The 12936-nt window shown below is 43.0% G+C and overlaps 1 protein-coding gene across 1 annotated transcript in view; it reads left to right on the top strand.

Moving 5' to 3' along the window:
* Positions 1 to 516: 516 nt before the first annotated feature.
* Positions 517 to 12936, top strand: part of MAN1A1 (mannosidase alpha class 1A member 1) — a 193202-nt gene continuing 180782 nt past the window's right edge. The window contains exon 1 of the mRNA XM_074990664.1: positions 517 to 1348. Coding sequence (XP_074846765.1) covers positions 770 to 1348 — 579 coding nt within the window. The 5' untranslated portion in view covers positions 517 to 769. The remainder of the gene's footprint in view (positions 1349 to 12936) is intronic.

Raw genomic sequence — 12936 nt, forward strand, 5'->3', positions numbered from 1 at the left:
ATTGGTAATGAGCTTTTGTTGCTAAGACTCACTTCACTGGAAAGCAAATAAATAAAAATAACAAGACGTCCTGTGGCACTTTACAGACTAACAGTTATTTTGGAGCAGAAGATGCATCTGATGAAGCGGGTCTTTGCCCATGAGAGTTTATGCTCCAAAATATCTGTCAGTCTGTAAGGGGTCACAGGACTTCTTGTTTTTGCAGATACAGAGTAACAGGGCCACCCCTCTGATAAATAAAGGGGGTTAGTCTTTAAGGTGCTACAGGACTGCTGGGATTTGAGCGCCGCTACAGACTAGCAGGGCTACCCCTCCGAACGGGGTTAGTGCCCCGCACACGCGGCGGCGGCGGCGGCGGCGGCGGCTGCTACCAGGGAGCCCCCGGCCGCTTGAGCGAACCGAAGTCACTGCCCTTCACCTCCGTCTCCCGCCCCAGTGCGTGTGCTTCTCTCTCCGCTACCCGCGCGCACGCCCCGCCCCGCCCCGCCTACTCCCCTCCGCCCACGAGCTGATTGGCCGGGCGGCGCCGCTCTCCCCAGCAGTGGCAGGCCGAGTCCAGCAGTCGGTGGCAGGCGGGCGGGGAAGGAAGCGCGAGAAGCAGGGGCCGGGGCGCTCTCGTGCGGGTGCCGGGGCCGGCGGCATGGGCAGCAGCTGACAGGCAGCAGCGCCGCGCTGCGCCGCTCGCCCCGCCCCGCCCCGCCGTGGCCGGAGGCGCCGGGGAAAGCGGAGCGGAAAAGTTGCAGCGGCCGCTGGCGAGGGGCGCTGAGCGATGCCCGCCGTCAGCCTGTTGCCGCTCTTCGGCAGCCCGGCGGGGCCCGGCGCGCTGGGCGGCCCGCTGGGCGGCGGCCCGGGTGGCGGCAGGAAGGCGTCGGGCCCCAGCGCGTTTCGGCTGACCGAGAAGTTTGTGCTGCTGCTGGTGTTCAGCGCCTTCATCACCCTCTGCTTCGGGGCCATCTTCTTCCTGCCCGACTCCTCCAAACTGCTCAGCGGCGTCTTGTTCCACTCCGCCGCCCTGCAGCCGCCGCCGCCGCCCGGAGCCGGCCCCGCGAGCAGCAGCAGCAGCAGCGCCGGGCAGGCGGCGGCCGCGGCGGCGGCGGAGAACTTGGCCAAGATCCGCGAGGACCACGAGCGGGCCCTGCGCGAGGCCAAGGAGACGCTGCAGAAGCTGCCCGAGGAGATCCGGCAGGACATCCGCCAGGACAAGGAGAAACTTCTCCAGGACCGGCGCGGCAGGAAGGAGGCGGGGGTCGCCGGGCTGCCCAGTCTGCGCTTCCGCGAGCCGGTCGGGGCCGTGGGGCGGGAGCCGGCGGACCCCGGCGTCCGGCAGAAACGAGCCAAGATCAAAGAGGTGAGTAGTTGCGGGTGAGGGGTGTGTGTCCGCGCTCGCTGCGGGCCCCCCGCGCCTTGCCCCTTCGCCAGCCAGTTCTCATTGCTAGTGCCCCCGCCCCGGGGCTCATTTACAACTTGCCGAAGTGCGTTGAGGGCGTGACGCTGCTGCTGCTGCTGCTGCAAGGGCAGGAATGGGGGGATCGGCCCCGCAGGGACACCCCGGTGTCTGGGATCTGCGAGAGCGTCTCACGGGAATCGGTGCCGGTGTTGACATCGGTGGAGATCCGAATGCAGCGTGGCCGCCCATGTGTCGTCGGGGCGGGTGGAGGGCAGTGCCTGCTGCAAGCAAATTCCCGGGGAAGCTCTTGGCAACTCGCTTCCTTCCAAACACTACTCCGAGGCCGGGGGCGAGCGCGCCGAGCTGTAAAGTGGAGTGTTTAAACTTCAGAGCTGAGGGAGCGGTGCTCTGTGGGCTGGGGTGGCCGGGTGTTTCAAATCGGTGTCTGTGAGAGCAGCGCCACTACTCCGTGCGAGGAGGTATCCTGACTCGCTGGAGCTGCTGCTTTACATCCGTCTGTAAGCCCCGGAGCAACTGCCTTGGCAGCCCCTTTGGGCGAGGGGACGTTCAATGTTGTGGAGGCTTCTGAGCAAAACATGGGGAAAATAGGAAAGGCAGCGCTTATGTCCTGTTCAGCAACAAGTTTGTAAAAGCGTGTTGTTAAGTTGGCTTTAAGAATCACTTTTTCATACAGTATGAATACCTCTCTGCGACTGTTTGTTGAGTTGCTCTTTTTGGGTGCATTAGTAATTCCTTAATGTGCCGGTAAACAGTTGTCAGTTTTCTTCTCTTTCCCTATGCCACTTTTTTCTTCTCTGGTGAATTTCCTGTCTCTATGCAGTTATCTCTCCTTGCACATTGATCTTTTTCTTACCCTCATCTTGTATTCTTTTTGCCACTCTGTACTTAAGGAAGCTGTTTGGGGATAACATTCTCTGCCTTGTGTCGTCTTCGAGCGAACTCCAAGCATATTTGGTCAGGTTTTGATGCCCTGCTTTCCGATATTACCAGCTTTCCTTGTGCTGTTCCTGCTCTTATTACTGTGTGGTTCACTAAAGCATCATGTCTAGAGTTATGGATAGGAACCCCTGTGAACAATGTTTACTAATCATAATCAGCTGTGGATATAAAAAGCGTGTAAAGTAAACAAAGTGTGTCAGGCAGACATTCATTGGATCCATAGAGCAAACAAGGTGTTGAATCTCTCTGGTCCAGCACCCTCAGGATGTAACTGATGCTGAATGACAGAATTTGCCACAGCATTGGAGGCTAATGTTGTTTAGAAGCATTACCAACACTTCCCTTGCTTATTGGGCTCTTAGAAGACATTCAGAGATTAAATTAGAGCTAACTAACACAGAACACTGAGGCTGTGTCTACACTATCGCCCCCCCCCCCCGTTTTGAAAGGGGATGCTAATGAGACACTTCTGGATATGCTAATGAGGTGATTCAATTAATATGCATTGCCTCATTAGCATAATGGTGGCCACAGCACTTCAGAAGTGCCACTTTCAGTTGTGGGGTCCTTTTGAAAAGGACCCCATGTAGACAAGCTGCTAGCAAGCGAAATCAGCACTTTTGAAGTGCTGCGGCTGCCATTATGCTAATGAGGCACTACATATTCCTTGCAGTACCTCATTAGCATATCCTGAAGTGTCTCATTAGCATCCCCCTTTCAAAGGAATTTTCTAGTGTAGACATAGCCTGAGCATTATAAACAAACTTTATGGGATCTTGGGGAAACTTGGCCATACCCAAATCTGTTTATAGGTGTTACAAGACTGCCCTTTTTTGGGGGGGTGGGAGTTGCAGGGGGAAGGCACAAACTAACACGGCTACCCCTCTGAGACTCTTGTCCATGGGAGATAAAGCACAAATGGCAAGCGAACAGAACTGGATATACTATAGGCTGAACATCTCAAATCCGGCAACATCTGTAACACTATATAAAAGTTCTAGTATTGTGGTAGGATGGGTTCTATATTTTGTGTCTAATGTAAAAGAGCTGCTTTAATGATGGGAGATTAGACACTCCATCTCTTGTGTATTGCACATACATTGCAATACTTTGACTTGCAAATTTGTGTGTTGTAACCTTGGCCAATCTGTTTAGTTGCTGTTAAGTTTGTCTTGAAAATTAGAAAAACTTTATAGCATGTAACTAAATGAAATGTTTGACCAATAATACACATTTGAACTCCTTAAAAATCTTATGTTTTCAGACTATCATTCAGAAAGCTTTAAAAAGGTGAATACCTCAGACTAAAACTCTTTGTAGGGACATTCCCAATTTTTTCCTTTTTTTAGGAGGAAAAATATGGGAAAAGAGTTTTCTTGATGAAAATAGTAATACCTTTTCATTTAATTTTTCACTGAAACAAATTTATTCTGGGACATTCAAAACAAAATGAAAAATATTTACTCTTGTAAATGTTGCTGTTTTCAACCAGCTTTAGTTTAATGTTTTAGTTTAATGTTAACCCAGGTGTGGTCAGTATGACTCCACAAGAGAACTAGTTTTCAGTTTACACTTTTTACAAACATGCAAAATTATATTAAAATTGCGAAATCAAGTACTTGAAAGTTAGGAACTGCAGATTTAATATATCCCTTGCAACCTTCAACTGAGTCCCCAGTGTACATTTTCATTATAATTATGTGATTTCATGTTTCCCTGCGTCATTCAATGCATAGAATAGATAGTTCTCACTGTATGGCTAGAATTTCTCTATTTCTTTCTATTCTCTCAATTCAAGGAGTGCTTCTATACTTAATTTACTATACACCTTAAAGCCTGCTCTTAATGCAGAATTAGTTTCCTTATAAGCTGTACATGATCATATCTGAGCGATTCTACGAATGGTCAGTTTATTTTCTCAGAACCGTAGTGAGGTGATCTTCTTTCTTAGATGCAAATTAAGACCAACTTGTCAAGTGTCCTCTAATTTGGGTGTCCAGTGTGAAATGGCTGGAACATATTTTTCCACAGTACTCAGCAATATATGGCAGTTCATATATTCAAATAAGATCTCCCATTTTGAGCATTCACAGTTGCAGTTGTATGCCAGCAAATTAGAACCTGGATATCACAAATTAGGCACCTGGAAAACAATGAGCGGCCATCTCTGAAATCTGTCTTAAGTGATGTTGCTGCGCATCATAATGGTTCTCTCTGTCAGAGGCATGTGTGATGCAGAAGGTCTGTGAGTGATTCTCTACTGTCAGCAGCTTAATACCTTTGACAGCGTGGTAATATGTATATGTTAAAGGTAGCCAGTAAGCTATCAGGGAAAACCTGATAACTCACTAATCATTAATACTGTTGCTAGGTGTACACACTGGGCGTGTGTATGTTTGGCAAGCTGTGTCTAAGTCTCCCTTTTTAGACAATGGCATTTGTCTGATCATCTGTGTCCTGAGTCAAATACAATGGAGATACATTTACATAAAAGGTAAACAAAACCTTCAGCCTAGTGAATAGGGACGGCCACTTCTGAACTATAAAGGTGGGATTTGACCTTTGTATTAGTCAATAGAACTGTCTGTATACAAGGATGGCTATATTACAAAAGCGTACCAAGTATGGACTTCTATAAAAGTCTGTGGTGCACTGGTGACTACACTGTGAAATGTGTATGTTAAGGGTACTCACGGATATGTTTCTTCCTTTGTTTGGGCAGGTTTTAAAGCATATTTTCTCCTGGACAGGAGGGATGGTAGCTGCTGACCTGTCTCTGGTGTAAATTAAGCAGTGTGGAATCAAAACCACAGTAGCCCCATTTTACATATGAATTTAGCAGAGTGTTTGGAAGTCAGCAAGACAGGAAGAACAGCAGGGAAGCCTTATTACCCCTTGAAGTAGGTTCAGTCAACTTTGGGAGTATAGCATGCTGTCTACAACCCAGCAGAGAAAAAGTTTAGCTTGAAGTCCGAGGGGCTGAAGTGTTTGGGAACAGACTGGGTGAGAAGCCTGCTTAGGAAAAGATAGTAATATGCTAAAAACAAGTTTTAGTCTTAGAACTGTTTTGCTTTTGTTGGCTTGTAACCCTTTTTATTCTAATTGCTTATACTTGCTGTCACTTAATCCTATGTCATTTTGCTAAATAAGCTTGTTTTGCTGTTACTTAAAAAAATCAGCACTCTCATGCGACTAAGTATTCAGTCCAGTTAATTAGCATCTGTGACTCTCTTTCAAGGAGCAGCAAACTTACATGAGTGTTGCAGAAGAACACTGGATGGTTCTGTGAGAAGTTGGGGGAACATTGTGTTTGCTACCTGTAACTTGCAAAGCCAGGTTGGGACTGGTAGGGTCCTGGAAAGTTTGCTGCGAAGAAAAACATGTGGTGGGTATGTCGGGGAGTTGCCACACAGCTAGTAATAGCAACGCTCTTACTGAGGGAGAGGCAGTAATCAACTCAGTATACTGTTATTTTGACAGCCGATTGGGGGAAATCTGGGACTGAGAGGATGTTGGAGAGGAATGTGACTGCAAAAAGTAAATGGGCAGTGTAAGGGAGCAAGTGATGAGTATGCTTATAAGACTGGCTTTGGTGTTAGGGTTGTAGGCTACAGTACAAAGTAGTTGAGTCATCCAGAATAGCAGAGCAGGCAGTGACCCAACCTTACTGGTCTGAGTGAAATCCCCAAGTGTCACAACAGGTTTCGTAAGTTCTGAGCCCAGAAGAGACACATGTTATCATCCACTCTGACCTCTAGTAAAACACAGGCCACAGAACTTACCCGAAATAACTGCTGGAGCACATCTTTCAGACATCCAATCTTGATTTAAAAACTCAGTGATAGACAATCTGTATGTAACCTTGAGACACTGGGACCACTAGCAAGGAAGAATGAAGTCTGCTCTACAGCCTTGGTTAAGAACCAATTAACTTTTAACTCATGTAGTAGAGGCTCATGGCTTTAGCCCCTAAGGTCGCAGGTTCAGTCTCACCTGCCAATGACTTATGTCTGTTGCCCTTACATGTACAGTCACTCGTAAATTGTCTGGTGGTTAATTACACCCTGTTAAGAGCGCAGGGTTTATTTTTAGTTTACATTTGCCTAAGTTTAACTTCATGTGTTGGATCATGTTAAAACTTTCTCTGGTAGATTGGAAAACCCATCAGATAGTTAATAATGGGCTCTTCAGTCTAGCTGATAAAGGTGTATAAATATTTCTTCCCTGTAAAGATGCTTTCAAACTGTAATTGTCACCCTTTCTGTTTAAGCTAAATAAATTGGGCTCCTTGAGTGTCACTGTAATGTGCATAGATAGAATCAGATTCTCCAGGGTGACTTCCACTGCCCAAGACCGGAGACCATGCTCTCTTTTCCTGCAGTGACCTGCCTCTTTCCTTACCCACATGTGTTGCTGCAGTCAGATAAGCAAATTTTCTATTGCCAGTGGCCTTGTTTCACCAATCAACATTGTTCTCTGTAAGCTGTACACTTGTGCAGCAACTCAGGAGAGAGTCAGATACCACCCCACTGGTTATCAGAGTGCCTGCAGATAGGTGTTTGTTTCTGATGGTGGCACACACTCGCACACGTCTCAGTACAGATAAAAGTATTCCGCACATAAATGGAAAATATCTGCACATGGATGGAAAAAATTAAAGGGAGTGTTGCCAATAAGCCCTGACTCATGCCCTAAATGCCCTTCATTTGCATTTAATGAGGCAGGATTTGTGGGATGGGGTTATGATGCATGACCATATGTTCAAAAAGTGTATCAAAATGGATACAGATATGAGGGCCAAGAAGTTTGCACACTGCTTATGAATATAAGCTTTAAATGCCAAAGTTATTTTAAAAAAAAAAGATGGTTGGGAGGCAAGCTTTTGAGCTGACAGAGCTCTTCTTACAGGCTGGGAAATGTACTTGTAGTATTACAGGTTAATATGAGGTGGAACAGGTTGTTTAGCATAGTAATTCATCTTGAATGGTCCCTTAAAAATATTAAGCTTATGTCTGTGATTCTTGACTGTTCAAGTATTAACCATGTCCAAACCAGCTTAGTTTTGAAATTCTGAATAGGAGGTTATTTAGACTGGAAAAGACAGGGATTTGAAGCATGTGTGTGTTTTGACTCTTGAATTGTAATGCAGCTGCAAACTGAAGTCTGTTGTAATGTCATACTTTTTCTTCATCTGATACATTCAAACATGTCAGAATTGTTTATTGAAGATCAAGCGCAAGACCAGCTTGACCACCCAGATAATTGGATCTTGAGAGTTATGGGAAGGCTAAAAGATGTTAATGCTCTGTCTCTGCCCCCAAACAAAACACAACAAAAAAATTTCCACATAGAGGCCTTGTGTGAATTTCTTTAGTTTGTCACCACCACAACCATGGTAAAGACTAAACATAAATTTGAAGCAGAAAGGATGAGGTTTGTTTGCTGTTTTTTTTGCTTTGTATTGGTGAAAGTTACATAAGGCTGGGAGGAATAAAACTTAAAATGGAATATTTTCTGTGTTTTGGCAAAGATTATGAGCTCATAATGGTAACTTCATATTGTATAGTTCATTTAGCAGCCTGTGGCATTCATGCAGCATGAAGGAATGGAGTAAATCATAGTATTAGAATGAAGCTGTGGCATGCTAGAATTCAGTACTTTGTGTATACTGAAGGCAGAAAAGCAGAACTTGCTTTAAAGCAGAAATTTACTTTAAAATATGCAAAGTAATAAATATATCTGTCATGGGAGAAAGACAGGATGGGCTTCAGTGCATTCAGTGCAGGGTCTGAATGGAGTTAATATCTTCTGTGAAAAACTGATCACTGCTAGTCTGAATTTCTGACACTATTTCTCATGCGAGCTAACTCTATTAGAAACACTTATTCTGTGTAAATAACAAACTGTTTAAAAAGCCTTGAAAATATTGCCATGAAGTTTTGGTAATCTGTGTTTCTGGGAAGATTGAGTCGTGGGATCTCCCCCGCTGGCAGGGAAAGCTACAAAAAGCAAAAGAGCTGCCATTTTTATCTTACATGTGTAAAATGTTTTAGAAAATTGTTTATTCATCCCTTTAGATACTGAATATACACAATACAATCAAAAATGAGAGATACATCTAAAGTCTTGGTTTGTTTACTTTACTCTGCCAATTACAAGAAGTGCCTGAGTTTGGTTTTTAAGAGGGAGTATGCTGTAGCGTTCTGTGGCATAGCTAACTATATTGTAATACGCTGTTTCTTTGGCAGTAAATTGTAGGTTGACAGTAATTTTCAGAAAATGCACTTAAGCTAGTTATCCAAAAAAATCCTATTTGCCTTATTGCTCATGAACTGACAGCAGTGGAGTGCCTTAATGTACCTTGGGGTAATTGGCTGCCTATTCTCTAATACTTGATTCTTCTAACTACTATTTCTGGGGTTGTAAGCTTGAAAGGAGGAATGTCATAGATTGGCCTGTAAATGAAACAATGTCCAAATGGTGTCCTTCTGCTGTGTTTGTCAGAAGCCGGGAAATTGTCGGGAGACAGATCACTTGATTACCTGTTCTGTTCATCCCCTCTGGTGCACCTGGCTTTGGCCACCCTTGGAAGATAGGATGCTGGGCCAGAGGGACCTTTGGTCTGACCCGGTATGGCTGTTCTTCTGTATTTATAATCTTTCCCTTCTGCTGTGCTTAATTCAGGTGTTAGGTGTTACAAAAATTGTCAGCTCAGGCATAGAAGGATCATTGACTGAAATAGATAAATTGAAATGCCTTCTGGAATGCTTGTTGCTTTTGTAATAAAATACTTAACTGCTTTTCTCAAAGCAGTCTATGGAGGTGAAATATTGTTCTTCTACAATAGGGAAACTGAGTTCAGGTGGCTCAGTGGAGGTCACACAGTAGGTCAGCTGTAGATAATTGCCCTCAGTCACCTGCTTTGTACTGTAAACCATGCCATGTTGCAGTGTTACTGAACACTAAAGCTGTGTCTACACTACGGTCCCCTTTTGAAAGGGGAATGCAAATGAAGTGCTGATTTATATATCTCATGTTTTGTTTGCATAATTGCATTTTTGAAGGAGTCTATTGAAAGAAAAACAGTAGTGTAGACAGGGTTCTTTCAAAATAAACCCCATTTTTGAAAGCACCCTTCTTCCTGAAAAAAATTAGGAAGAAGGGTGCTTTCAAAAATGGGGTTTTATTTAGAAAGAAGCCCATCTACACTGCTGTTTTTATTTAGAATATACAATTATGCAAATTAAGCATGATGTAAATTAACACTTCATTTGCATTTCCAATTTGCCTCATTGGCATTCCCCTTTCGAAAGAGGATTGTAGTGTGGACACAGCCTAAGGGTAATATCCTGCAACTGTTAAGTTGAGCTTCTGCTTCTCAGGGAATTAGCCACATGCAGGCTAGTGTAAGTTATACTTTTGGAATCTGGCCTCAATGTAAGATAGTTATGAGCAATAGTTATGGTAGTGAATGTCCACTGCAAGGTTATGTGGGTCTGATTCTTGCCCTCAAATATATATACACACACTGACCAATAGGTCCAAATATTTAAATGAGCCTGAAAGAGGTACACTGTGTGGTCAGTACTCTAATTGAGAGGTAAGAAAATGGTAGGATGTGCCAATATTTTTTTCAGCATCTTCTTTTTCCCTCCTGTCATCTCCTCTGCAGTTTGAGTTCTGCTGTAACAAAAAAACACTTCCGTTGGTCTCATTAGTTTGTACAGAAAATTGATAAATTTGGCCTTAGCAAATGTACTAGATTTGATTAGCTGGTGTTGAGTAAGGTATGGTTATTGCACACTCTGATGCTTTGAGTTCTAAAGCCTTTGCTGACATATTAACAGCCAGCTATGTGCTCATCCAGTTAGTCTGTTAACAATTAGTTAAGCGCACATGACACTTGATGGAATGCTGCTTGTAGGCAATGATGTATTCAAAATCTATGTTCCTAAAGTATCTTTAGATCTTGGATTTTTAATCATCTAAGGAATGCAGCAAGTGAATTAAGTCTAACTAAAATTTTCTTAAATCTGTTTACATACGGTATTAAGAAATAGCACATGACTCAAAAGACTGGCTAAATAAAATGTTTGAATAGCCAAAAAGAGATGCTCTACAAAGGGTGGGATTATTCAGAACATCATTTAGCTATTAAAAAGACTGGATTATTTTTCTGATATTTAGAAAAGCAAACTTTTCCTTTGAACCTGGGTGGAAAAGTTACAATAAGGAAAATGCATGTTTTTATGTTATTCCCAGTCAAATGAGAAGATATATCTTCTGTCTTTATTTACTACAGACACAGTAACTTTTATCTGTTAACAAAATGAAAAGGAAGAAGGGAACAGGGAAATCGCTGTCTAGTACTTGTTATCCTTTTCTTTCGCTCTTCTCTTGTCTTACCTGGGTAGTGTGTCTGCTGTGTCCAGGGATGCTTTTACTGTGCAGCAACTTGGAACTTGTCACTGAGCTCCAACCTCTGGTCTTAGATTTCAGCGTTGTTTTAAAATGTAGCAAAAAGTCGTCCAACATTAAACAAATGAAAGTTGTTTCTTTAATTTGTGTTTGGCAGTGCTGAATTGTTCTCTTCAAAGAAAAACAATTTTGCAGGCTTTTTACACACTATCAGAGGGTGTTATACAAAGAACCCTATACCTTTTGAATTCCTCCCTGGTTAAAATCTGCTTTCTTTCAAAGAAATAGTCATTCTTTCACCCAGGCCAAGGGTGTTTTTAGTATGGTAAGAAGAATATTGCTGAGCAAAATTGTGCTGGTTAAGGAATTGGTATTCCTACAGTTGACTAAAATGTGCATATTCATGCTGATGCACATTTGTGCTGTTTTTCAGCACTAACATCGATAATTGTGCCTACTGAGTCCCTAAAATGCAGTTTTGCCAGTACTGCTGGAAACCTGCTCCTTGTTACTGTGGTTGAAGTTCTCCACCCATCTGTGATTCTGAGAATTGCATTCCAAATTCTGTGTTGGACCCATGTAATCATTTTAAATACTAAAATGAAGGGAAAAAAAAAACCTAAAGGAGTAGAAATAGATGCAGATAAATTACACTGCTCATTATAAGTTTCATTGTCGTGTAACAGAAACCCTAACAGCTATTCAGACAGTAGGGGAGAAGTAGCTCTGCCCTGGAATGTTTTAACACTTCCTTGTTTTATTGAAGTGGTTCTTTTCAGACATCCACAATTCTGATGAGGTTGTCAACACAAACTGTATATCCACTAATATTTGCATATCTAGCATGAAACTGCCAGACTGGGTACCAGGTCATGCCAAGGCTTCTGGGACCCATTGAACACCTGACAAAGTGCAAAGCTTATAAGACCATTGTTGCTCTCCTGTGATGATGATTTTATTTTAGGAAGATGGGTTCTTTCGAAGATGGGATTTACTTGCAAGGGAGCCGTGTCTACACTGCTTTTCTTGTGAAAGAATATGCAAATGAGGTGCCAAATAAGTAAATCTGTGCCATACTTGCATTTATATTTCTCTTATTTGCATGCCTCTTTCGAAAGAGGAATGCTAGTGTAGGCACAGCCTGTATGTGTGAAACTGATGGTTCTTCCCAAAGAGGAGTACTTTGTATTTGTCCTTCACTGAATGTCAACCTTCATTGAAGTGTCAGTGGGGTGATGAAAGTAGCAAATAACTAAGTGCTTCGGGAAATGGTAGTGGAGTGAAAAGTACAATATTTTCTAAACGACTTGAGTTACAAATTACTTGAGTAAAATACAGATATTGGAAAACCATACTTAAGTAGTAAGTATTTCTACCTTGGTATTTTGCCATTCCAACTGCATTTCAGTGGAACTAATTTGAAGTTATCATCATAAATATGAACTTTAATCTTATAGTATGCCAATATATTTTGCAAATACAAAAAGAACATAGAAACTATCATCCAGATGTAAGTTTGTTCAGAGGTGCAATTTTAATTTATTGCTCTTCATATACAGTTATATGATTATAATTTAATTGAATAAATAAAATTTACCAAGAGGATGGTAACCAGTTGTTCTTCACGTCCACTGAAGATGGCAGAAGTAGGTATGATTTTAATCAACAGAAAGGGCTTGTCTACACTTGCCCCCAACTTCAAAGGGGGCATGTTAATCAGGGCAATGGGAGAATACTAATGAAGTGCTGCAGTGAATATGCAGCGCTTCATTAGGTTAATGCTCCCCTGCAGCAACTTTGAAACATCAAACTTCGAAGTGCTGGCATGCATGTAGCTGTGGGCACATCGAAGTGCCTTTTTTCCCCAGAATTTTGAGGAGTAAAGGCACTTCGAAGTGCCCACGGCTACATGTATGCTGGCACTGCGAAGTTCAAGGCTTTGAAGTTGCCACACAGGAGAATTAGCCTAATGAAGTGCTACGTATTCACCACAGCACTTCATTAGTAATCTCCCATTGCCCTGATTTAATGTGCCCCCTTCAAAGTTTGTAGACCCAGACCAAGAGAGATTTAGGTTAATGTTGGGAAAAGGTTCCTAAACATAAGGGTACCTAAGCTCTGGAATATACTTCCAGTGGGTGTTGTGAAATTCCTGTCAGTGCAAGTTCTTG

This window comes from Carettochelys insculpta, chromosome 3 (genome assembly GCF_033958435.1).
Source record: "Carettochelys insculpta isolate YL-2023 chromosome 3, ASM3395843v1, whole genome shotgun sequence".
NCBI lineage: Eukaryota > Metazoa > Chordata > Testudines > Carettochelyidae > Carettochelys > Carettochelys insculpta.